General features: G+C 47.8%; 2 protein-coding genes across 3 annotated transcripts; both read left to right on the plus strand.

Annotated features, from left to right (window-relative positions):
- Positions 1–3,385: 3,385 nt before the first annotated feature.
- Positions 3,386–5,530, plus strand: LOC123122451 (uncharacterized). Its single transcript, XM_044542654.1, has 2 exons — positions 3,386–4,644; positions 5,170–5,530. Exons 1-2 carry the CDS (start codon positions 3,391–3,393, stop codon positions 5,230–5,232), a joined length of 1,317 nt encoding a protein of 438 aa, XP_044398589.1. The 5' UTR covers positions 3,386–3,390; the 3' UTR covers positions 5,233–5,530.
- A 3,160-nt stretch (positions 5,531–8,690) lies between these two features.
- On the plus strand, positions 8,691–11,891 carry LOC123125332 (uncharacterized). Of its 2 annotated transcripts, none has more exons than XM_044545846.1 (3): positions 8,691–10,011; positions 10,534–10,672; positions 11,165–11,891. In XM_044545846.1, exons 1-2 carry the CDS (start codon positions 8,764–8,766, stop codon positions 10,645–10,647), a joined length of 1,362 nt encoding a protein of 453 aa, XP_044401781.1. In that variant the 5' UTR covers positions 8,691–8,763; the 3' UTR covers positions 10,648–10,672; positions 11,165–11,891. The 2 variants fall into 2 exon arrangements, with proteins under 2 accessions (XP_044401781.1, XP_044401780.1); XM_044545845.1 differs by having other exon boundaries at positions 11,173–11,890.
- The last annotated feature ends 13,064 nt before the right edge of the window (positions 11,892–24,955 follow it).

The following is a 24,955-nucleotide window of genomic DNA, read 5'->3' on the forward strand; positions in this document are numbered from 1 at the left end:
AGATAACCTAATGCTCCACACCTTTGCATTTATGTTTTCTGCCAGTTCCACCTTCGGTGTAATTCTTTATCCTCCTAGTTCTTGGGCGTCCAGCACTCTTGGTAAGCTTTGGAGGGATCATATCAAATCCAGGATTTACCTTGGGCCATTGGGACCTGCCCCTAATTGGCATGAGAATTCCCTCATATGCCGCTTTGAACCTTGCCACTGAGAAGCACTCATCAATATAATCCTCTAGCTTGGCTTTTTTGGAGAATATGAACCGAAGAGCATGTGTGCATGGCTTGCCACAAATCTGCCATCTCCTACAAGAGCACTCGTTTTTCTCCAAGTTAAAGGTGTGCCTCCATCCATTTCCTGAAATCTCAGCTATATTTGGCGATGCTCTTGCTTCCAAATAATGCAGCCCCTTGCTTTTCAAATTCAAATCCTTTATCACACTAGGTAGTATGTAACCTAGCAGTGCTTCGGCAACGGCTCTCCTTTTCTCTATCAATTTCATTATCATTTCCCTAAGGTTGTCCAAAAGCTCAACAAGTGCAAGCTGCTTCATGTCCTTAATCCAATTATTGAAAACCTCTGCCAAATTATTGCAGACATACTCAACTTTTGTCATTGCTGAAAATTTGCTTCTTGTACACACACGGTTGTGATGCATGTTCAAATAGGCTATTGCATCGGTGCTTTCTGCTTGTATTTCTGCCATCCTGGACTCATGCTTCTCTACTTCATAAGTCCAAGCTGCAGGCCACATATTATCTAGTATATCACCTTTGAACTTTTTCTTGAAGTTAAGCATTAGATGCATCATGCATTCTCTATGTTCACAATTTGGGTACACCTTCGAAATGGCGTTCTCCAATCCCTTACATGCATCTGTATGGATTGCAAGCCCTTTTGGCTCTCCAATGGCCAATTTCAGCTGCTCCATGAACCATACCCAATTTTCTGTATTTTCTTTCTCAACTATTCCAAATGCTACCGGAAACATCCAACTATGCCCATCCACGCCAATTGCGGCTGCCAATTGTCCGGTGTATTTCCCACTAAGAAAAGTTGCATCAACCCCCAAATATGGTCTACACCCTGCCAAAAACCCATCAATGCATGGCTTGAAGGCAATGAACAACCTATTGAAAACATGCACAATGTCACCCTTTTTGTTGGTAGTTGTTTTTATGTCTATCTCAAATATACTTCCAGGATTGGCTGCCAACAATTCGGCTCTAAAGTTCCACAACTGCTGAAAATTCTCCTTATATGCACCTTCCAATTGATCCTTTGCACGAGCTCTTCCTTTCCAAACATCGGTGTACTGAAGCTTAATATCATACTCCTTTTGCAAAGTTTCTCTAAGTTGTTTTGCACTCACCATGGGGTTCTCCTCAAGCGCAGCATTCCCTTTATCAGCAAGCCAGTCTCTATTTGCCATTCCTTTGCTGCAATTGGTACTCCCACAAGTATGGCCAAAAGGAAGTTTCTTTACCTGCAATAACATTAAAAAACATAAGTGCCAAATAAACAACGGTAAAAAGAAACAAATCAACAATAACATCAGCCAAAGCAAGAAGCAAACAACGGTACTAATCATACCATGAAAGTTTTAGTGTTCGGTAACTTTGAGGCATGTATCCTCCATGGACAATCCTCATCAGTGCAATTAGCCCTAAATCTCTGAGTGTCACTATACTGCGTGCCAAAGGACCAATCTTCTCTAATTGCTAGTTGTCTCAGTGCAACTCTAAATGCTTTAGAGTTAGGAAATGTGGCTCCTACTTCAATTCGAGGATTGTTTTTATCGTGGATATAAGTAGGAGCCATATTGTTCGCAAGTAAGGCCTCATCATCCCCTCGCACATGTTGTGGATCATAAGAGTTGTCAACATCTACTGTTCCCAGTGGAACTCTTGCAGCCTTTAGCTCGGCATTTTTCTATGGTTTGGCATTCTCCTTTGACTCAGCATTCTCCTCATGCAAATAGGTGTTCTCCTCATTGCATCCCACGGGCTCATCATCCTCGTACTCCCCTTCATAGGCTTGCTTCGGCCAAGCAAAGAATGGAGCATGAACCGGCTGATCATCCATCTCCTCGGTCATGACAAGAGCAGGTTCATTTTCTTGTTGTTTGCTCTCAATGGTCACACCGAACCTTACTATTTTTGTGTGTGAACATATATCAAACAATTGAGCTATCTCTGATTCAGAGATCAATGGGACGACGTTACCTCCGGATCCATACCAAATGGTCATTCTCTGATCAGCAGACCATTTGTACCTCTCCTCCACAACCTCCTTTATCCGTGCCACGGACAAGCCCCGATCGGCCATAAAATTCCATGTTCCGCCCCTTGTGTACACTCTTCTGCCGTCTACAATCGTCAAGTAAGACTGAACATCTATTTCTACTTTGAAATCACCCATCGAATTTGAAACACGCAAAACAGAGGCTTATCATCTAGGAGCGTTCACCACTCACAGTACATACTAGCAGGTAGAGATAGTAGATACTAGCAGGTAGAAACTACTACAAGCCTTAATTGTAATAAAAATAAAAATAAGGTTTAAAGCATCAGATTTGTGTATCCCATCGCTTCTTTTTTCACACAAAGAGTCTATATCTGACAGAACACCAAATATGCCCATCCACTTGCCATGAAAAATACCAAGGATTTGCAGCACTTGCAATGAAAAATAGGTAACAGGGGGGAAATCATACAAGGTCGAGGGGATCGAGGGTGTAGTGCGTCGAGTGCCCTGGGAGGATGGTGTCGGAAGAGCTGAATTAGAAGCTGCCCTCGAAGGCCTGGGAGGGCGGCTTCGGGAGCCTGGGGAGGCCGCCCCAGCAGCTGCCGCGGAGGACCTGGGAGGACGGCGTCGAGCCTCGTCGCGGTTCAGGAGGTCGGCGTCGGGCCTCGTCGGGGTCCTGGGAGGTCGGCGTCGAGAGCCTGGGGAGGGCGGCGTTGGGCGGCGAGGCTACGGGACGCGGTGTCGGGAGGGCACTGAGGCTAGGGGAGGGCAGTGGGGCGAGTGGAAGGGCGGCAGAGCGAGCGCCGGCGCGCCGCCATGAGAGTGGGCTGGGAGGAGGAGGATACGGGAGAGATGTGTTATGTGTACGAGGATATCTCTTTAGGTTTACCGGGGGCATTTTGGGAATACCAGGAAAAGTGACAAGGAGCTAACGGTTTGACTCACAGAATTTGTTTGACATCTAACGGGAGTGCTATTGTGGCCTGAAAAACTGAGAGAGAAGTGCTATTTTGACACTTTGGTTTTTCATAATGGTATTTTGGCACTTGTACGCTGGGCTTCACAGTCGTAGAAAAGCAGTGCTCCGATGTATACTCTTGGCCCATAGAAAACACAGCCCGGCCCAGGCCTGGTTAGCTATACATGGACAAGGCCCGCTGCCGCTGCCCCTGCCGCTCGTCTCTCGTCTTCTCCGCCGCCATGGCCTCCGATCTCGGGCAACCGCCGCCGGCGAAACGCCCGCCGACGGCGCCCACCACCATTACCGCTATCGGCGACGACCTCCTTTGCGAGATCTTCCTCCTCCTTCCCTCCCTCCCGAGCCTCGTCCGCGCCGCCCTCGCGTGCCGCGCCTTCCTCCACGCCGTCCGTTCGTCCCCCGCCTTCCGCCGCAGATTCCGGGCGCTCCACCCGCCGCAGATCCTTGGCTTCTTTTGCGACCCCGGCCGCGAAGCCGTCCCTCCCTTCGTCCCCCTCCGCAGCCGCTCCGACCCGGACATCGCCGCCGCCGTCCGCGGCGCCGATTTCCTCCTCACCCGGATCCCAGAAGACAGCGGCGACTCCACCCTCGGGTGGGAGCTGCAGAGCTTCCACGGCGGCTACGTCGTCCTCGTCAACAATGCCACCGACCAGATCGCTGCCTACAACCCCCTCACGCAGGCACTGCATCTCGTCCCCCACCCGCCCGAAGATATCATCTTCTCCATCTCCCCTGAGTTCCACATCCTCTTCTCGGAAGAGGACCAGAGGGTATTCCGTATGGTCTGTGTCCAGCACCAGGACACGCCGAGCCTAGCCGTCTTCTCAACGGCGACCAGCGAGTGGCAGGTTTTGCCGTGGGTGGAGACCCCGCCACTACCTGAAGGCGACAATCGCTTGTTCCACCCTGGCACGCAGCTGAATGGATTCGTTTACTGGAAACACGCGAGCCAAGCCTATGTGCTCGCTCTCAACACCGCGACAATGCAATTTTCCAGAGTGAGCTTGCCGCATTTCTTGGCAGAGATAGATCATATGCTGTTTAGGCTTGGTCAGACCAAGGATGGGAAGCTCTGTATGGTTGGGGTAGATGACTCTGACACAAAGATAGGAACACTTGTTGTTCGTGTTTGGGGAGCCGATGATGACGGTGTTGAGAAGTGGATGCTGGAAGATACTTTTTCACTGAGTAAATTTGTTGATGTCACTAAGTCTTCAACAGAGTATGATTCCACGGTGCAGATTGAGGCATTTGTCGATGGCTTTGTGTACCTCTGTATTCAGTATGGTGAGCATATTGAGTCCCTCATATCCCTCTCCCTGGAAACAGGAAAGCTGAACAAGATATTTGATGATACATATACAAGCCCTGCTCATCCCTACATCATGTCATGGCCTCCTTCTTTGGTATGCAACAAGGTGAGCCTGTGCTTGAATACCCCGGTAAAGTATTTTCAGATGTTTGGTCCTTAAATTTTGTTAAGTTACTTCCGAGCATTGGATTATTGTATAGTTGTGATAATCTGCCATTAATTCCACATTTTACAATTTCAGTCAACTGTTTTTTGTTTATTCATTACACAGCAATTGCTTGATACTGAATCTTGATAAAGTACCACACCATCATTTCTGATTCGCATAACTCATGGTACATGAGTTCAATTGCAGATTTTATATTGGTAGGAGGGTGCAATATTTAGCATGTGTTGTGCAGATTTTATGATCGCACAAGGATATACAGTGCTTGTCATGCTCCCTATCGTTTGCCATTTCGGCAGATCATATGAGATGGCATTGGTGTTACAAATCTTATGTCATTACCATTTACTCTTGTGGATGCTAAACTTGTCTATCCTTGGAATCTATACTCCATAGCATTGCACGATTTGTTTGTCAAAAACTTGAAGCCTTTACTTATGCTCAAATATCCTTTTTGGGTCTTAGGAGGATTCACAAACCAAGATTACTGGAGGCAGTGTTGAGGACGCTGGTTCTGTGGGAGCATGACAAAGAAACTCCCTCTGTTTTAGTCACAGCGCCACAATCGCACATATTTGATTGATGACGATGAAGCGAAAGTCATGGAGATAGAGTTTTTTTTTTTTACTTTGTATTGGGGATGATAAAAACTCGGCAAACAAAATCACTACAATGCATAACTGGCAACTGTGAGCGATCGTAAATTGAGAATAAGTGCCAACTTAGATAGCTTTAGGGAAAAGGCAGAAAGAGAGTTGATGGAATTTATGCTATCTTGCTGTGGATTGAGTTTCAGGCCATTTGATTCTTATCTTGACTAGTTGTCTGTCATGGGTGCACTATTTTTATTCTTATCTTGACTAGTTGTCCATCATGGGTCCACTATTTATATCCTTATCAATCCAGTAATTTTTATCATTTGACTCTAACCCCACTTTTCCATTATGGAACTCAGTTTCCTTTTGATTGTTTTCTTTTTGGCTTGTTTTTGGAAGTTCTAGAGAGTTATTTAAGTTCAGCAGTAATTATTAGGGGTTTACTACAAAGAGAAATGAGCTTAGTTTGTGTAGATTTGCTTTGTCATGTCCGCTTGCATACGTTAAGAACTACTCCCTTTGTAAACTATTATAAGATGTTTTAGATCTAAAACGTCTTATAATAGTTGATCTAAAACATCTTATAATAGTTTACAGAGGTAGTATTAACATGTACTCCCTCTGCCCCAAAATTAAGTGTTGCTGATTTAGTACAAACTAAATCAACGACACTCTAAAACATCTTATAATAGTTTACAGAGGTAGTATTAACATGTACTCCCTCTGCCCCAAAAATAAGTGTCGCTGATTTAGTACAAACTAAATCAACGACACTTATTTTGGGCAGGGACGAAGCTAGAAAAAATGGGCACTAGTATCAGTCGCTGCTCGGCTATAATAAAAAGAATAAGCATTTTGCTTAATAACAAATTTGTTTTCAGATTCAAAAGCTTGTCATACCGAAGCCGCCGCTAGTACCGGCACCGCTTCACCCTGCTGGAGGCCGAAATGATGCTCGCGCCCCTGCCATAGAGGGCCGCCAGGCACCACCCATGAGTCCACATGGACGAGGAGGAAAAGCCTCGCTGCCGCCCACGTCGCACGGGCTTCGCCCGGCTGTACCCACACCGGCGGCAATGAGGAGAGGAATGGGAAATTGATACCTGTAGGTGGCAGCGCTAGGGTTCTCTCGTGGGGAACGTTGTGGGCGCGCCAATTTTTTTTTCCATTTTGCAAAGTGGATGTGGGTAAAATCATGTACGGTTAGACTAGATATTGTGCCGCTGCAGTCGTCCGATATCAAAATAAAAGAACCGGCTTAGCCAGCAAACATTCGTTGGGGAGGATGACAATTGCAAACGATTTGCATGGCAATTTATGTTGATTGAGGATGACGAATTTAGTTACCAAACATGACAAATCTGTCTTGGTTCATTTTTTTGTTAGTATTTGCTGTACTTGCGAACTAAAGTATTTCATCCTCACAACAATATAAGTTGTCATAAAAAATGTTTGATTTGTTATCTCCTCCTGAGGAACGTCAGCTGAATAGCGTTACCAAAATGAAATTGCCGCTGGTTCAGGCCTGTGTACTTCCACCGAGAGGTGAGAGAAATATTGAAATGAGTAGATTGTTACTACTACCTCCGTTCCTAAATATAGGATGAGTACGGTTTTTACCAGTGTAGAATTGAGGATCGAGGCAACAGAGAGATGACCAATGTCCGTTGATTGAAAAATGCATCAATTGGTGAAAGAATGATGTCTCTTTATGTAAAGACATGTCCCTTGGTAAAAAGGTAAATTTTCGTGGAGAGACATCTCCCTTGGTAATTATTATTTTTGGATGGTGAAATTGAATTAACTATGCCAAAAATAATGTAGCGCACCATTCAATTTGTTTATGCACTTCGATGATATCTAAACTTCACAGCTCATTGATTAAAAATGCAATAAATTTATAAAAGTTGAAAACAAATTTACAGAACATATAATAATATTGCAACAAAGCGGGGGCTTTATACTAGTTTATTCTAAAACTGACCCGTAATATACTCCATCCGATCCATAATGTAGTGCCTATAGATTTTTACAAAAGTCAAACATTACAAACTTTGACCATATTTATAGAGAGAAATAGGCACATCTAGAATACCAAGTGCACATCATTGGATACGTAATGAGTTATATTTTCAGATTATACATGTTTGGTATTGTAGATGTAGACAATTTTCTCTATACACTTGGTCAAAGTTTACAAAGTTTGACTTTTAGAAAAATTTATAGGCATTACATTGTGGAATGGAGGGAGTAGCATACATGTTAAGCCACATCATGCTACAAAGAACCGTTACTTAATTATATATAAAGTATTAATCAAGTCCTTTTGGCAAAAAGAGGATCAATCAAGTCCGTTAAATCTTGAAAGTTGGAGCATACAAACATTCATATCCTTTGGTTAATAGCCATCACCTTTTTTGAAATGATGTCTCTCCTTGGAAAGACACGTTCCTTAGCTGAAAGATGACAGTTGGTGCCTGTGAACAGTCACACCCTTTGGTTCAAAAGAACATTGTCTTGGTGAAAAACATATCTTCCTGGAAAGACACATTAGTTGGTGAAAAATGTCTCTTCACGGGAAGACACACCCCTTGGTGAGACGATGCCTCTTCATGGAAAGACGTATTAGTTTAAAAGTTACATAGTAATTACTTGAAATACAAATCACTAAATTTAGTTTGTAACTTTCCAAAATATGCAACCATCAAAATTGTCTCAATCGTGCCAACAACTCATGTAACAAAGTTTACCATTTTAATTTTTTATATGTTTCAATACATTTGAACTTTATGGCAAAAAAAACAAAAATATTTGAGAATTGCAACACTATCCTCCCTATGCACTCCTGGTGCCCAGCTCAGGGCAATCATAGCCCTCCCCCTACCCCCAGCTGGATGCACCGATAGGCATACCCGGCCTCCTACCCCCGCTCTTACTGCCTTGTCAAGTATAGCCCCCCTTACCTACGCCACGGGCATAGCTCCCCCCTCTACTCACCCTCTTAGACCTAGATTGCATCCAATACTGCTCTCTATCTCGACTCTACTGCTACTTGCTGATAGCCTTGCTGAGGAAAACACTTCTAAATTGATGTGAACTGTTGTGGATCGACAATGTGGGACTAAAAGTGAGGCACTAGTATCAGCCTTACCCATAAAAAGATAGGAGCCAGACGTGTCGCCTCCCAGCGCACCCGCACCAGCCCGTTGTCGCTGCACGAGTCTGCGACGTGGGGAGCGACAGAGACGTGTCAACGCACGCCCTACGTGCCTCCTCCTCTTCTCATGGCGGCTGCCGGTGGTAATCGCCACCTCCCTCTTCCCCTTCTCACTGATCCCACAGACAACTTTTTTTAGGTGAAGAGAGAGCTGCAATGGCTGGATGCTGGCCCACAGAAAATACAGCCCATGCCCGGCCCAGGCTATTATACCATAGTCCAGGCCCAACTGTTGCGCATCGCGCCATGGCCTCCGAGCTCGGGCAACCGCCGCCGGCGAAATGCCCACCGACGGCGCCCACCACCATTACCGATATCAGCGACGACCTCCTTTGCGAGATCTTCCTCCTCCTTCCCTCCCTCCCGAGCCTCGTTCGCGCCGCCCTCGCCTGCCGCACCTTCCTCCACGCCGTCCGTTCGTCCCCCGCCTTCCGCCGCCGATTCCGGGCGCTCCACCGTCCGCAGCTCCTTGGCTTCTTCCGTGAAACCGGCCGGGAAGCCATCCCTCCCTTCGTCCCCATCCGCAGAAGCTCCGACCCCGACCTCACCGCGGCCGTCAGCGGTTCCGATTTCTTCCTCTTCCGCCTCCCCGAAGACAGCGATTCCACCCCCGGCTGGGAGCTGAGGCGCTGCCACGACGGCTACCTCGTCCTCGCCAACAATGTCACCGACCAGATCGCTGCCTACAACCCCCTCACGCAGGCGCTGCATCTCTTCCCCACGCCGCTCAGGGAGATCCTCAGCAAGGGTCTGTTCCCCCAGCCACAGCGGCCCAAGGAGATCCGCATCGAAGTCCTTGAGTTCCATATCCTCTTCTCCGAGGAGGACCAGCGGGTGTTCCGAATGGCTTGTGTCCAATTTCGGAACATTTCGAAGGTGCCGGTGTGTGTTGCTGTCTTCTCACCGGCCACCAGGGAGTGGCAGGTTTTGCCATGGCCGGCTCCACCACAGCCTGTGGATGACGACTGGTTCGGCTTTTGCCCTGGTATGCAGATGAGTGGATTCGTTTACTGGAAACACAAGAGTAAAGCCTATCTACTTGTTCTCGACAACGTGACACTGCAGTTCTCTAGAGTGTATTTGCCGCATTTCTTGCGAAAGATAGACCCTACGCTGTTCAAGCTTGGTCAGACCAAGGATGGGAAGCTCTGCATGGTTTGTGCAGATGACTCCGACGCAAATATAGGAACGCTTGTTGTTCATGTTTGGGGAGCTGATGATGACGGTGTTGAGAAATGGATGCTGGAAGATACTTTTCCACTCAGTACATTTATTGATGCCGACAAGTATTTAACAGAGGATGATACCACGGTGCAGATTGAGGCCGTTATCGATGGCTTTGTGTACCTGTCTATTAAGTATGATGATTATACTGAGTCCCTCATATCCTTCTGCCTGGAAACAGCAGAGCTAAACACGCTCTTTGATGATACATATGCAAGCCCTGCTTATCCCTACATCATGTCATGGCCTCCTTCTTTGGTATGCAACAAGGTGAGGCCGTGCTTGAAGACCCCAGTAAAGCATTTTCAGATGTTTGCTCCTTAGATTTTGTTAAGTTACTTGTGAGTTGGAGTATTGTGTAGTCGTGATAATCTTCCATTAATTTCACATTTTGCAATTTTGGTCAACTGTTTTTATTTATTCCTTACACATCAATTGCTTGATTCTGATTCTTGATAAGGTAGCAGACTATCATGTCTGATTCATGTAACTCATAGTACATGAGTTCAGTTACAGATTTTATATTAGTAGGAGGTTGCAATGTTTAGCATGTGTTTGTGCAGATTTTATGGTAGCACAAGGATATAGAGTGCTTGTCATGCTCCCTATCGTTTGCCATTTGGGCAGATCATATGAGATGACATTGGTGTAACGAATCTTATTTCATTTTCATTTACTCTTGTGGATGCTAAACTTGTCTATCATTGGAATCTATACTCTATAGCATTGCACGGTTTGTTTGTCAAAAACTTGAATCCATTACTTACTCTCAAATATCCTTTTGTGCCTTAGGAGGATTCACAAACCAAGATTACTGGATGCAGTGTAGAAGATGCTGGTTCTGTGGGCACAGAAGAAACTCCCTCTGCTCTTGTCACAGCGCCGCAATCACACAAATTTGCTTGACGACGATGAAGCAATAGTCATGGAGGTAGAGTTCTTTTCACTTTGTATTGAGGATGATAACAACTCTGGCAAGCAAAATCACTACATATGATGCATAACTGACAACCTTGTGCGATCTTATATTGAGAATAAGTGTCGACTTCAATAGCTTTAGGAAAAAGGAAGAAAGAGAGTTGATGGGAAATGCATGAGTGGAAGTTGTTGATATCTTGTCTTTGGCCAAACCTTTGCCGGTTGAGAACTAGCCTGTTTGGAGTGATCATGGTGTACTTTTTCTCATGAGATGAGCTTTTATACAAATGCGCTGGTACTTTAGTTTTTGATGCTGTGAAAAGGTCATGTTTTAGTTTCCTATTTAGCAAGAGGCTAAGCCATGGAATTTACGCTATCTTGCTGTGGATTGAGTTTCAGGCCCTTTATTCTTATCTTGAGTAGTTGTCCATCATGGGTCCACTATTTGTATTCTTATCAATCCAGTATTTTTATCATTTGACTCTAAACTCACTTTTCCATTAAGGAACTCAGTTGCAAGAGCACACGCGCAAGAGCACCTCCGGCCGCCGCCTTGCGCTGCCACCTCGCCGGAGCTCCACCACCGTCCATGCATCGGCCTCCACTGCTGCCCTCCTCTGCCCAGGGCTGGGTTGAGGAGAGATTTTTATTTTTATTTTTTGTGGGTCCCACATGTAAGTGACTGGCTGGGAGAGATGATCTTTTTTATTTATCTGACTAGGCTGACTGGGATTGCTGACTAGGCAGTCAATGGTCAAAACCGGTCAAAACAGAGTCAAAACCATGCCAGGGTCGGTTTTTGTCCGGTTTTCAGAGTTCGGGGTTGATTTTTAGACGGTTTTGGAGTTCGGGGTTGTATCTTCGACTTTGGTGGCAGTTCAGGGTTGTAATATGGACTTTTCTCTTTATTTTTCGTGCTGTTGACCTATTGATGTGGAGATACATCAAAGTGAGTAAGAAAACGTCTAGTCATTTATCACAGTTTTGGTTGGCCCAACATGTAGTTATCTTGCTCTCTTTGATTCCAGGATTCACTGACCATACATTCTTCTACTGCAGTATTTTTCTTGCTCTCTTAGCTGCTTGGGGTTCTGCTGTTCATTGCTTTGAGCCTTTGGTTTCCAGTTCATAGTTTCTTTCTCCATTTTTCTCCAGCTATTCTAGTGTTCCCAGTCACAAAGAAAAAAAAGAGAGAGAAGAAGCTATTCTAGTGTTCCCATGTGGCCAATTTTGTGTTCACCTTGAGGCCTCTTTTGCAGACACTGTTTTCCTTCTAGATGCACTCAAATTTCAGCGGCAAATATTTTCTTAGCTCATATATGATGTTTGAATAAACAACATTTTTTGCTATTATTTCTAAAAGTAGGTATGTGACTCCTGGAGCAAAAGGGCATATATGGTTGGTTGCTGCTTCGCGACGAGGTGTGATTCTCCTTGAATATGTGGGTGAGCCCAAATTGTACGCAGGAGCTCTCCGGTCACCATTGCTGCTGAGGTATTTGCTCTGCAACTGAAATCCTCTGTGCCGTGATCGCCTCAGCTGCAACCCTTGCATGATTAAGATATCGTAATTTGTTGATGGAACCTGTGAGGACTTTGGCTCTGAATGGACGAGGATGGCCATGGCGCTGGAGAGCATGCAACGCCCTCCGTACATGGGCGTAGAACTGCCGCTGGCGAGAGCCCTTAGATTTGTGGCCTGTGCCCCCTTGATTTCATTTTTTTCTCCCAGATTTTCCTTCTGCTTTGACTTTTTTCTTTTCTTTAAAAACACAAGTCACAGCACACTGACAGAATGCGTACTGCGACCAGAGTTGTGGAAAATTAAGATTGACGAACTCACCACAGGTGCTATCGACAAAAAATATTGCTTTACACTGAAAATATATATTCTGTTTTCATGGTAGACTGAAGGCGTCAAAGTTCCAGCCATGCCTTTTTGATCCGTGGTGTTTGGATACAGCCACCCTGTAGACGTCCAGTCCGATAGTTGGTTCTCTCTGCTCTCTCCCTTTGACTTTCCAGTAGACAACCATTGCCACTCTTCACCTTTGTAAACGAGGTGAATCATGAGGCAACACGTGGATGGGCGGATGAGGCTCAACCACACCACAACCATTACTGGCTCCTACTCCAATGTCCCGGACAGTGGCGTAGCGAACGCTGTCGTCTCGACCTCTCTCCTGCCTATGATAATGATAGGGGCTTGTGGTTGCCGCCCATGCATATCACATGGACTCACAATTGTCTCCTTAACCACCACGCCACTAATCTTCTCGCACTTGTGCGGCCGACGGTGCTTTGCCTCAACCGCTCCGCTGCCACCATGGGTCCACTTCAGGTTGAGCCATCCTTCTAAGTTTAAAGGAGTATCAGTCTTTCCTCCTACATCGTTGGCCCTTCCACCTCCTAACCCTTACCTTGTTTAACTGTCACAGTAAGGACGAGGTTCAAGATCACCTTTGCGTAGGTGTGATTGGGATGAAACTGTTAAACGTGTATAGTCTCTCTTGCATTTTACCATACACATGTATATGTACTGGCCCTTAGCCCTTCTGTGAATGTAGTTGCCCATTCCTAACATGATATCAGATGCTTAGGTTCCTCTCCCGCTCCCGCACGCTCGCAGCTCTGTGCCTAGCTCCCCCGTCACCGGCCTCCCTCTACCTCGTCACCGGCGCCGGCCACCTCCTCCCTCGCCCCCGGCTCTCTCCCTCCCCGCCGCCACGCCGTCTCGCCCCGGCCTGCGCTGCCCCGAGCTCGGCCGCGGCCTGCGTCGCTGTCCCGCGCCGCCCCGAGCGCGGCCGCGGCCTGCCGTTGCTGCCTCGCGCCGCCCTGCGCCTTCCCGTGCTCGGCCGCGGCCGGCAGCCACCTCCCCGCGCCCTGCCGCCCCTGGCCGCCTCCTGGTGCAGCCGGTGCTGCCCAGGGCCGGCCCCTCCCACGCTCGCCCTCCCCCCCCCCCCCCCCCCGCTTCCTCCATCGGGGCTGGATCGAGCCAGCGCGAGCCGATCCCGATCTGGATCGGGGTCTCCTGTAGCAGTCTACTGTAGCAGTTGACAAAAAAAGAGAGCTCCTCATGTCTTCTTCGGGCTATGTCGTCGTTCCTCGGTGCTCGGTGATCTTCGATGGCACCAACTATGCCGAGTTTGCGGGCTTTATGCGTATCCACATGCGCGGTCTCCTTCTGTGGGGTGTTCTCCCTGGCGAGGTCCCCTGTCCGCCTTGCCCTGTTGCTCCAGTGGCTCCTACCCCGCCAGCACCGCCGCTTCTTGCTGTTGATGCTTCTCAGGCTGATCGTGATGCCGCCAAGGCTCTCGATGATACTACAGTTGATGCCTATGATCAGCAGATGTCAGCCTATTCGGATGCCCTTTCTGCCTATCGTGATGATCTGCCTGCTTACACTCAGTGGTGCAATGATGATGCTCGTGCTGCTGCTGTTCTTATTGCGAGTGCCCTTCCTCAGTTCGCCTCGGAGTTCATGGGACTTGGCACAGTTGCAGCGATGTGGTCTTATCTCTGTCAGCGCTATCAACCCTCTGGTGATACTCTCTACCTATCTGTGGTGCGCCAGGAGCATGCACTCCAGCAAGGTGATTCCTCTGTTGATGAGTTCTATTCACAGTGCTCTGCCATCTGGTGTCAGCTTGACTCTCTTCGGACCGTCGTTTGTGGAACTTGCTGTTGCTGTCAGACTACACGGTCCGATTTGGAGTTTCAGTGGGTTCACGAGTTCTTATCTCGTCTTCGCTCTGAGTTCTAGCCTCGACGTGCTCACCTGCTCGCTCGTGGTCGTGTTCCTATCTCGGAGGTACTTGCCGAGCTTCGTGCTGAAGAGACCCTATGCCACCTGCTCGCCTCACCGCTCCACCGCTCCTGCCTACTCCTTCAGGGGGGTGGGTCGTCCTTCTTATGCTGAGAGGGGCCGGTCGCGCCGTGACACCTTCTGTGGCTACTGCTCTCGGCCAGGTCACCCAGAGTCTGATTGCCGTGAGAAGAAGTGAGACCAGAGGCGCTCCTCTTCCAGTGGGACTCCTAGATCCTCCTCGACCCCGTCACTCACTGACCAGGACATTATGAGGCTCAAGCGTCTCTTAGCTTCCTCAGGCTCTTCGTCGACCGGTTCCGCTGCTACTGTGACTGCAGCCACTGCTCCACCACCGCAGGCATCTACACAGTCAGGTACATCTTCGTGGGTTCTGGATTCTAGAGCCTCTTTTCATATGTCTTCTGATTCTTCCGTGCTGTCTTCTCTCCAACTTCTTGATTCGCCTGTTAATATTCTTACCGCTGATGGCACACCTCTTCCTGTTGCTAGCCGTGGTCTTCTTTCCACTCCATCTTTTTCTGTTCCTAGTGTTTCACATGTTCCTCGCCTCACCATGAATCTTTTTTCCGCTGCCCAACTTACTGATTCTGGTTGTCGTGACATTCTTGATACCGACTCTTGCTCCATTCAGGATCGTCGCACCAAGGCTTTGGTTGGTGCTGGCCCCCGGCGCCGTGAGTCAGAGGGCCTTTGGGAGGTTGACTGGCTTTGTGTTCCTTCCGCTGCCACCACTTCAGCCAGCTCCCATGCTCTTGCTGCCTCTTCGTCTGCGTCCTTCCAGCAGTGGCATCATCGCCTTGGTCACATATGTGGCTCTCGCTTGTCTTCTTTAGTTCGCCAGGGCCTCTTAGGATCTGTATCTGGAGATGTTTCTTTACATTGTAATGGCTGCAGACTTGGCAAATAGACCCAGTTACCTTATCCTACCAGTGAGTCGGTATCTCAGCGTCCTTTTGACTTAGTTCATTCTGATGTATGGGGTCCTGCTCCCTTTGATTCGAAAGGTGGTCACCGCTACTATATCTTGTTTATTGATGATTTCTCTCGCTACACTTGGCTCTACTTTATGAAATCTCGTAGCGAGGTTCTCTCTATATACAAACGTTTTGCTGCCATGGTTCACACCCAGTTTTCCACGCCCATTCGTACTTTTCGTGCTGACTCCGCTGGTGAGTTTATCTCCCAGCTGTTGCGTGGTTTTCTTACGGAACAGGGTACTCTTGCCCAGTTCTCATGTCCTGGTGCACATGCTCAGAATGGCGTTGCCGAACGTAAGCATCGTCGTCTACTTGAGACGGCTCGTGCTCTGATGATTGCCTCTTCTCTCCCACCCCATTTTTGGGCTGAGGCTGTTTCTGCATCCACCTATCTCATCAACATACAGCCATCGACTGCTCTGCAGGGTGGTATTCCTATGGAGTGTCTCACTGGTCGCTCTCCTGACTACTCAGCTCTTCGTATGTTTGGATGTGTGTGCTATGTCCTTCTTGCCCCGCGAGAACGCACCAAACTGACTGCTCAGTCCGTTGAGTGTGTTTTTCTTGGCTACAGTGATGAGCACAAGGGCTATCGCTGCTGGGATCCTGTTGGTCGTCGTTTGCGCATCTCGCGTGATGTGACCTTTGACGAGTCTCGCTCTTACTACCCACGTCCTTCTACCTCGAGCTTCTCTATGGACGATCTTGCTTTTCTTCTTCTCCCTGATACACCTTGCTATGTGCCTCCTCATGTTTTTCCTCCTCCACCTGCACCTTTCCTTCCTTCTCCTTCACCACCGACACCATCTTCCCCATCCTCCTCCTCCAACTCTCCACCATCATCTCCAGTCCGTCGCCCTCTCTCACCATTTCCTCTTCACTATACTCGTCGCCCTCGTTCTGAGGATGTTTCCCCTGATGCGCCTTCCACCTCTGGTGCACCTCCTTTAACGCCTCCCCCGGTTCATAACCTCCGTGCTCGGCCTCGCCCCCCGCTTGATCGCTACTCTCCTGATCGGTACGGTCTCTCTGTTATTGCTGAGCCCACTTCCTATCGAACTGCCATGACTCAGCCTGAATGGCAGCTTGCGATGGCCGAAGAGCTTGCTGCCCTTGAGTGCTCTGGCACATGGGATCTGTTTTCCCTCCCTTTCGGTGTCCGTCACATCACCTGCAAGTGGGTCTACAAGATTAAGACTCGCTCTGATGGTTCTCTTGAGCGCTACAAAGCGCGCCTTGTGGCCCGTGGTTTTCAGCAAGAGCAGGGACGCGATTATGATGAGACATTCGCTCCTGTGGCCCACATGACCACTGTTCGCACTCTTCTTGCTGTTGCTTCTGTTCGTCATTGGTCTATCTCTCAACTTGATGTTCAGAACGCTTTTCTTAATGGCGAGTTGCGTGAGGACGTTATATGCAGCCACCACCGGGGTACTATGCTCCTGATGGTTTGGTCTGTCGACTTCGCTGCTCCCTCTATGGTCTTAAACAGGCCCCTCGCGCCTGGTTTGAGCGCTTCGCCTCTGTGGTGACTGCCGCTGGCTTCTTGCCCAGTGATCATGATCCTGCGTTGTTTGTTCACACGTCTCCTCGTGGTCGGACTCTGCTCCTTCTCTATGTTGATGACATGATCATCACTGGTGACGACTCTGACTACATAGCCTTTGTTAAGGCTCACCTCCGCGACCAGTTCCTCATGACTGATCTTGGTCCACTTCGCTATTTTCTTTGGATTGAGATCTCCTCGACCTCTGATGGCTTCTACATCTCCCAAGAAAAATATATTCAGGATCTTCTTGCTCGCGCTGCTCTCGGTGATGAGCGCACAGTTGTGACTCCTATGGAACTCAACGTTCAGCTTCATGCTTCTGATGGTGACCCTCTCCCTAACCCCACTCGCTATCGTCACCTTGTTGGCAGTCTTGTCTATCTTGCTGTTACGCGTCCTGATATCTCCTATCCTGTTCATATCCCGAGTCAGTTCATTTCAGCCCCCACCTCTGTCCACTATAGTCATCTCCTCCGTGTTCTACGATATCTTCGTGGCACGCTCTCTCAGCGCCTATTCTTTCCCCGCTCCAGCTCTCTTGAGCTCCAGGCCTACTCTGATGCTACCTGGGCTAGTGATCCCTCTGATCAACGCTCGCTGTCTGCTTATTGTGTCTTTCTTGGTGGCTCTCTTATTGCCTGGAAGACAAAGAAACAGACTGCCATTTCTCGCTCAAGTACAGAGGCTGAGTTGCGAGCCATGGCTATGCTGACGGCTGAGGTGATCTGGTTACGATGGTTACTTGAGGACTTTGGTGTGTCTGCTACTACCTCGACTCCCTTATTGTCAGACAGTACTGGTGCTATCAGTATTGCGCGTGACCCGGTGAAGCATGAGCTCACCAAGCACATCGGTGTGGATGCCCACTTTGTGCGTGCTGCTGTGCAGGATCAGACTCTCGCTCTTCACTATGTGCCCTCTGAGTTACAGTTGGCGGACTTCTTCACGAAGGCACAGACTCAAGCGCAGCATAGTTTTCTTCTCTCCAAACTCAGTGTTGTTGATCCACCATGAGTTTGAGGGGGGTGTTAGATGTGTATAGTCTCTCTTGCACTTTACCATACACATGTATATGTACTGGCCCTTGGCCCTCCTGTGAATGTAGTTGCCCATTCCTAACAGAAACGACCTAGCGACAGGGGCAAAAATGGTATGGATATCTCCCAACCGACAATCCAAACTATAGCCTTCAGACATTCTGTGGCAAGAAAATCGGTTACTATAATATGATTCCTATTCAGATGCTGATTTTTGGTTGCATATATAGATATAGTATTTGGCACTGACCGATATTTAACCGGATAGTATCTTAGATAGTTCTTGAATAGCTGCCATCTGCTTATCTCTCCGCACAACATATCGTGAACTGGCTTCACTCAACGTGTATCCAACATAATTACAATGACATTGGGGCTCATATGTAACAGGTCAATATCGGTTTAAGCGTGGCATGCTTATAATAGAATGAAATAAATAATTGTAAATGATATCCTAACTTAGCAGTTTTCCAGTTGTCTCCATATTGTGCAAACATTATTTATGTTGTTCTTTTATATTCAATGTTTAATGAAATATTTATTACCATACCGTATTCAATATTTATCCTTCCCATATTCGTGATCGGCACAATATAAATATGATTCTCATCCATATTAATATTCGATAACTATTGACACCATTCCCTTATAAATCAAACTGTTGGTGCCAAACAAAACAACTTGTTCCTTTCCCCCTCCCTTGTGTATGTTGTTTCATTCTAAAAACTAAAATGCACCGTCATTGTTAGAGCTCGAACTCGACAGCCATGACTTCCGAACTAGGGCCACCGTATCCGGTGAAACGTCTGCCACCGACTCTCACCACCATTACCGCTCTCGGTGATGACCTCCTTTACGAGATCTTCCTCCGCCTCCCGTCCCTCCCGAGCCTCATCCGAGTGGCCCTCGCCTGCCGCACCTTCCTCCAAGCTATCTGTTTGTCCCCCGCCTTCCGCCGCTGCTTTCAAGCGCTCCACCCGCCCGAACTCCTTGGCTTCTTCATTCAATCTAGCTACACCGACGTCCCTCCCTTTGCCCCCCTCCGCAACTGCTCCGACCCCGACATATCCGCCGCCATTCGTGGCTCCGATCTCTCACTCACCTGCCTCTCGGAAGACATCGATTCCTCTCCCGACTGGGATCTAGAGAGCTTCTATGGAGCCTACCTTGTCCTCATCAATCAGATCACTTCTCAGATCGTTGCCTACAACCCCCTGACGCTAACACTTGATCTCATCCCCTGGCCGCCCATCGAGATCTCCCGCTCCTCCTTCCTTGAGTTCCACATTATCTTCTCGGAAGAGGACCAGGGGGTGTTTTGTATGGTCTGTGTCCAACACCATCGCCCACAGGCACCACATGTGGAGGCATACATCGCTGTCTTCTCAACAACCACTAGGAAGTGGCAGGTTTTGCCGTGGGTCGAGACCCCGCCGCCATAACCTGAGGATGATGATGACATTCGCCATTTTTACCCTGGTATGCCAATGAAAGGATTCATTTATTGGAAACAGACAACTTGAGCCTATGTAGTCGCTCTCAACACCACGACACTACAATTCTCTAGAGTGGATTTGCCGCCGTTAGTGGGAGAGAGATACTATACACAATCTAGGTTTGGTCAGCCAAGGATGGGAAACTCTGTATGGTTGGCGCAGATGACTCTGGTGCAAAGAAAGGAATGCTTATTGTTTGAGTTTGGAGAGCAAATGATGACGGTGTTGAGAAATGGATGCTTGAAGATACTTTTCCACTGAGTAAATTTGTTGATGCCACCAAGTCTTCAACAGAGGATGATGCCAGAGTGCAGGTTGAGGTGGTTATCGATGGCTTTGTGTACCTGTCTATTAATATGATGCGCAAACAGAGTCCCTCCTATCCCTATGTTTGGAAACAGCAGAGCTTACCAATCTCTTTGATGATGCATGTGCAAGCCGTGCTCATCCCTACCTCATGGCGTGGCCTTCTTCTTTGGTGTGCAACAGGCAAGCCCGTGCTTGAAGATCCTGGTAAAGTTTCTTCAAACATATAGTTGTGATAAACTGCCATCAATTCCACATTGGGAATTTTGAACAACTGCTTTTGATTCATTTATTATTTGTTATACAACAATGGCTTGATTCTAGGTCTTGATATAGTAGGCATACTCATGTCTGATTTTGTGTAACTTAGTATGAGGATGCAGTATTTAGCATGTCATCCTATGCAGGTTTTATGATAGGACAAGGATAAAAAGAGCATGTTGTGCTCCCTGTTGTTTGTCGTTAGGGTGGATAATATGATAGCACAAGGAAATTAGGTGCTGCACACTGCCATTATTTGAGGCTGGAAAGTTGTCTTCACTGAAGTGTTGTCTAAATAATATTTTTTATGCTAACCACTATGAGAATGAGACGTCGTTGGTGTAACAAATCTTATTTCATTTCCATTGCTTGTGTGGATGCTAAGCTTGTCTATCTTTTTTATCTATAGCATTTTACAGTTTATTCATATAAATACTTGAATCCCTTACTTAACACTGAACTATTCTTTTACATCTCAGGAGGAATCACAAACCAAGGTGACTGGACAGTGTTGTGGACGCTGGTCTCGCGGGCACCAGAGAAACTCCCTCCTCTCTTGTCTCAGCAGTCACAATCTTGCAATTTCTTTTATCAATGGTGGTGAAGCAAAAGTGTCAGAGATAAGAGGACTTTTTTACTTTGTTGTAATTCGGGGATGATAAGAACCCTCTTACAAGCAAACATTTTTCTTATTAGATGAGCTTTTTTGTCTGAATTCTGTTTGCGAAAATTGTTTGTATGTGTTGGTTATGGGTATGAAATTTCAGTTGATACCTTGTCTGCAACATATATACTGATCATTCGTATTTGTTCCTGCCTTAGCATCGGCAATTTGCACATTATATTCCCTAGCTAGTGCGCGCGTGCCTCCTTGTTTCCTGATGACGATGGCATCGTCTTCCTCGAACATAGCTTGTGCCACTAAGCTCAATGTCATCATATCAGGCAGCTTTGGACATTTTTTCACAGGGCAACCGGACTAAAAGCTGGAGTAAATGGCAATAGAATGGAGTTACACCTATCAATATGGCCTCTGGAGGAGGTTCTTCACTCATCAGCTTGCCCCAAGAAGACTCCAACTGCCAGTTAATGAACTCCCAATCAAGCACCTTGGTATGCCTCTTTCGGACTAGAAAGTGTGACTTCTGATCTAAAGGACACATTGGTATTATTGCACCTTGGTATTATTCATTCCGAAGGACACATTGGATGCCAGACAAGAGCGATGTGTGACCTCTGATCTGATCTAGGAGGTGTTACCGTGTCACCGGATTGCCAAGCAAGTGCAAGTCAAGTCAGCCACCCAAGTTTGCACTAGTTTCCAAACAAGTTGTGGGTCAACGGTCAGCCACCATTTTCACTATAAGTTGAGCTCATGAGATATCCTTGAGAGCAAGCATTTAGTTAGCAAAGATGAAATCACTCTTCGTCCTAGCCATCTTGACCGCCCTGTCAGCCTAAACATGTCATGGCAGGTTAGGGCATTTCTAACCGATCCCTTAAAACTTAAGGGAGTAAACGGCCGAGTAAAGCTAGTGAAGTAAAATTTTACTTCACTAACGGTGGCCGCACCTAGCCGATCCCCTAAAAGTTAGTGCGGTAAAAAATTGTCTAGATTTTGTATCCTAGCCGCATCAACTTCAAACAAAACACAATACATATCTTAAAACATTCAAATTAAAACATGCATAGCAATAAACGTCATAATATAAAGTTTCATCACCGCGTTTTTCAAATTTAAACATGCGAAGTTCACCCAAAAGACATCACTTCAAGCACAATGTTTGATTCAAAATCACCACAAGCATAGCATGTATATGTTGTGGATCAAGCCAATCTTTGGCATGCATCACCACCCTCTCGGCCACCACCACTCAAACGAGGTCATCCGCAAAGAAATCAAGGTTGCCACCCCCTCGGCCGCTATCACCCTCACCACCATCTTCTCGGCCACCATCACCCTCACCACCACCCTCTCGCCCACCATCACCCTCACCACCACCCTCTCGGCCACCATCACCCTCACCACCACCCTCTCTGCCACCATCACCATGAGCACCATCACCACCCCCTCGGTCACCACCAACATTCCGAAGAGAGGCCAAGATTTATCCACGAGTGAGCTCCCAATACTTTCTTGCGGTTTTATCCATTGTTTGGACTCATGAACATGATAGCACGCTCTTCGGCGTTCTTCGCATCACGAATCGTCTCCTCATCGAGTGCAAGCCTACACTCCTCGGCCTTCAACTTTCTCTCTTCGGCCGCCATCTTGGTCTTCCACTTCTCATCCTCGAAGGCCCTGAGCTCATTCCACCTTGTCTTCTTTGCATTCGGCCGCCAACACCTTCTTTGTCTTGATCATTGCCACAGGTTCATCCTTGTAAGTGCCACTAAATGCATTCCTCTTCTTTCTTTCTTTTGCGATCTTGTTTCCTTCTGGTCTATTGTTGGCATCTTCATCAACCTCGTCGTTGCCCTCAATGGATATGCTCAACCTTGAACTCTTCGGAGTGGTCTCCGCAATTCTTTGGATCCACTTCTCATTCTTTCATAGCTCTTTGTAGCAATGGTGCAAAGTAAAGGCCTTGTGGCCGAACTTGGTGTTTCAATGCATGAATAGCTCTTGGATGTAAGGGCCATACTCCGCCACTTGCACACCACTCGGTGGAGCATGGTTCACTTGGTCGATGCAACCGGACCATCGGTTGCATTGATCATGGATGGTGCTCCAACGATGCCCAAGCAAACCATGTGTACGGCTTGATCACACGTCCGCGGAGGAGTTGTAGAAGTCGGTGATCCTCTCCCAAAACATGGTCTTGGTTTGATCTGTTTCGATCGTTTCATCCATGGAGATGGCACACCAAGCATCGCAAAGTGCAAGGTCCTCCTTTTGTTGAAGTTTTGGGTGCGGGTCCTTGCGGCCTTGATGCTTGATTCGGTCACCTCCACCGCCTTCTCCTCCTCGGCCACCACCTCCTCGACATCCTCCATGTCCTGGGTGGCCGCATGATCGAAAAACGAGTCACCATAGTTAAGATCATCAAGGCCAATATTGGCCGAGGACTCCAACGATGCGAGGAATTCGGGTGTGGCCATCTCCGCTCTACAATGTCAAAGCAAGCACCATAAAGCCTCACTACCGATCACAAACAATCACTATCGAATTCCAACGGGACATGAGTTATTTACCTTGTTGGCATTTCATCGAGCACTTGGCGGACGCGTTTTTTGCTGCCGGCCACGGCCGCCGCTCGCGCCAGAGCAGTCGCCGTAGGGGCAGCCGGAGTTGCCGCACGAGGCGTAGGCCTTGCACGTGCCGGCGCCGCGGTCTTTTTCTTGGAGGCCGCCTCAGCGAGCGCCGCCGCCGCCATCGGCTTTCGAGACCGTTTGCCCCCGGTAGGTGTGCCGGGAACGCGGCCTGCCATTGTCGGAGACGCGATGGCCACGCCGGACACCATTGGCGCAGTTGGAGCCGACGCTTGGATGCAGTGGTTCTATCTCATCCACAAACTTTGTTTCGCCACCGACGGCGGCGCGTCGGTGGATTCCGGCGGCAATTCGCCGGCGCTGGCGGACGGCGGGTTGAACGAGGGGTGTTGGATATCCATTCGGCCGGCTTGGAGGTCATGAATGGCGGTGGAGGGGGGGCGAGAGGCAGTGCGGCGCGGGAGGGAGAGGCTCAGTTTTACTCGGCCGAGCAAAGTTGGACTAAATTTAGGAAAAAAATTGGGGAAATAGGGAGGTGGAGTAAATTTTTTACTCCGTTAACTTTTTTAGGGGATCGGCTAGGTCCGCCGTAAGGGAGCTCCCTTATGGCCTTTTTAGGGGATCGGGCGCTAGGTATGCAGCCCAAAAAGCGCCGAAAGTTGGTGTGCAAGTGAAACGACAGAGCAAAATACCTCTGACGCCGGACCCACCCCGTGCTAGGATCTCGCCGGTACCAAGGCCACCACCTCCGAGCGGGATGCAACCATTGCGCACACCGCCTCCACCACCAACGCAAAAGAGCATGGTGCAATCAATGCCCTCGACACCACCTCCACCACGAGAGCATGACATGACCGTTGCGCTTGCCTCAGCCTCCGCCGGAGGTGCCAAAGAGGCTAGCGTGGCCATTGCGCCTCCCGGCGCCTCCACCATCAGTGAAAAAGAGCACAAGTCGGTCATTGCGCTTGTCGCCACCTCCACCACGAGCAACATATCTCGAGACCACAGGGCCATTTGATCATGCATTTGCTCCTCAGCTACCATTCTATGCCACTAGACCTTAAGCCTCCCTATGGTCAATCTCATAGCATGCATTTAGCATCTATACGCGGCATGTTGTTATTTTGACAAATAAAGCTCGTCAAGTCGAGATTCATTACCCATATGTCCAATTTGTCCAAATAAATCTCCTCAAAATGTTGTTATGTGCATGGAATAGTTCTTTTCCCTTCCTTCAGGAAGAAGTACTGGATATAGCATCTGCTGCCAAGTCTTGGAATTGTTTGCTAGGCCCAGATTTTATCTCTTTCTCTTGGTATTGGATGACTAATCTTCCCATTTCTTGATCAAGCATTCAGCACAGCTAACAATTGTTTTTGTCATCATCCACATTAAAGATCATCTGTAAACTATGTAAGCAGTAGATTTTTGGAAGGAAGGGGCACAAGGCTCAGAACTGGAATTGAATCGCATAATCTCTGAGGTATGAAGCAAACGCTATAACTGCAAACTGAACTTACCCTTAGCAAGAACAACCGAGCCAACTAAATTAACAGAAAAACGATTTTTTGTCTTTAGAGCTCATTTCTCTTATTTCGTTTTGAGTCAACTGAAAGTAATTCGAAACT

The sequence above is a fragment of the Triticum aestivum genome, chromosome 5D (genome assembly GCF_018294505.1).
Source record: "Triticum aestivum cultivar Chinese Spring chromosome 5D, IWGSC CS RefSeq v2.1, whole genome shotgun sequence".
In the NCBI taxonomy this organism is placed as follows: Eukaryota; Viridiplantae; Streptophyta; class Magnoliopsida; order Poales; family Poaceae; genus Triticum; species Triticum aestivum.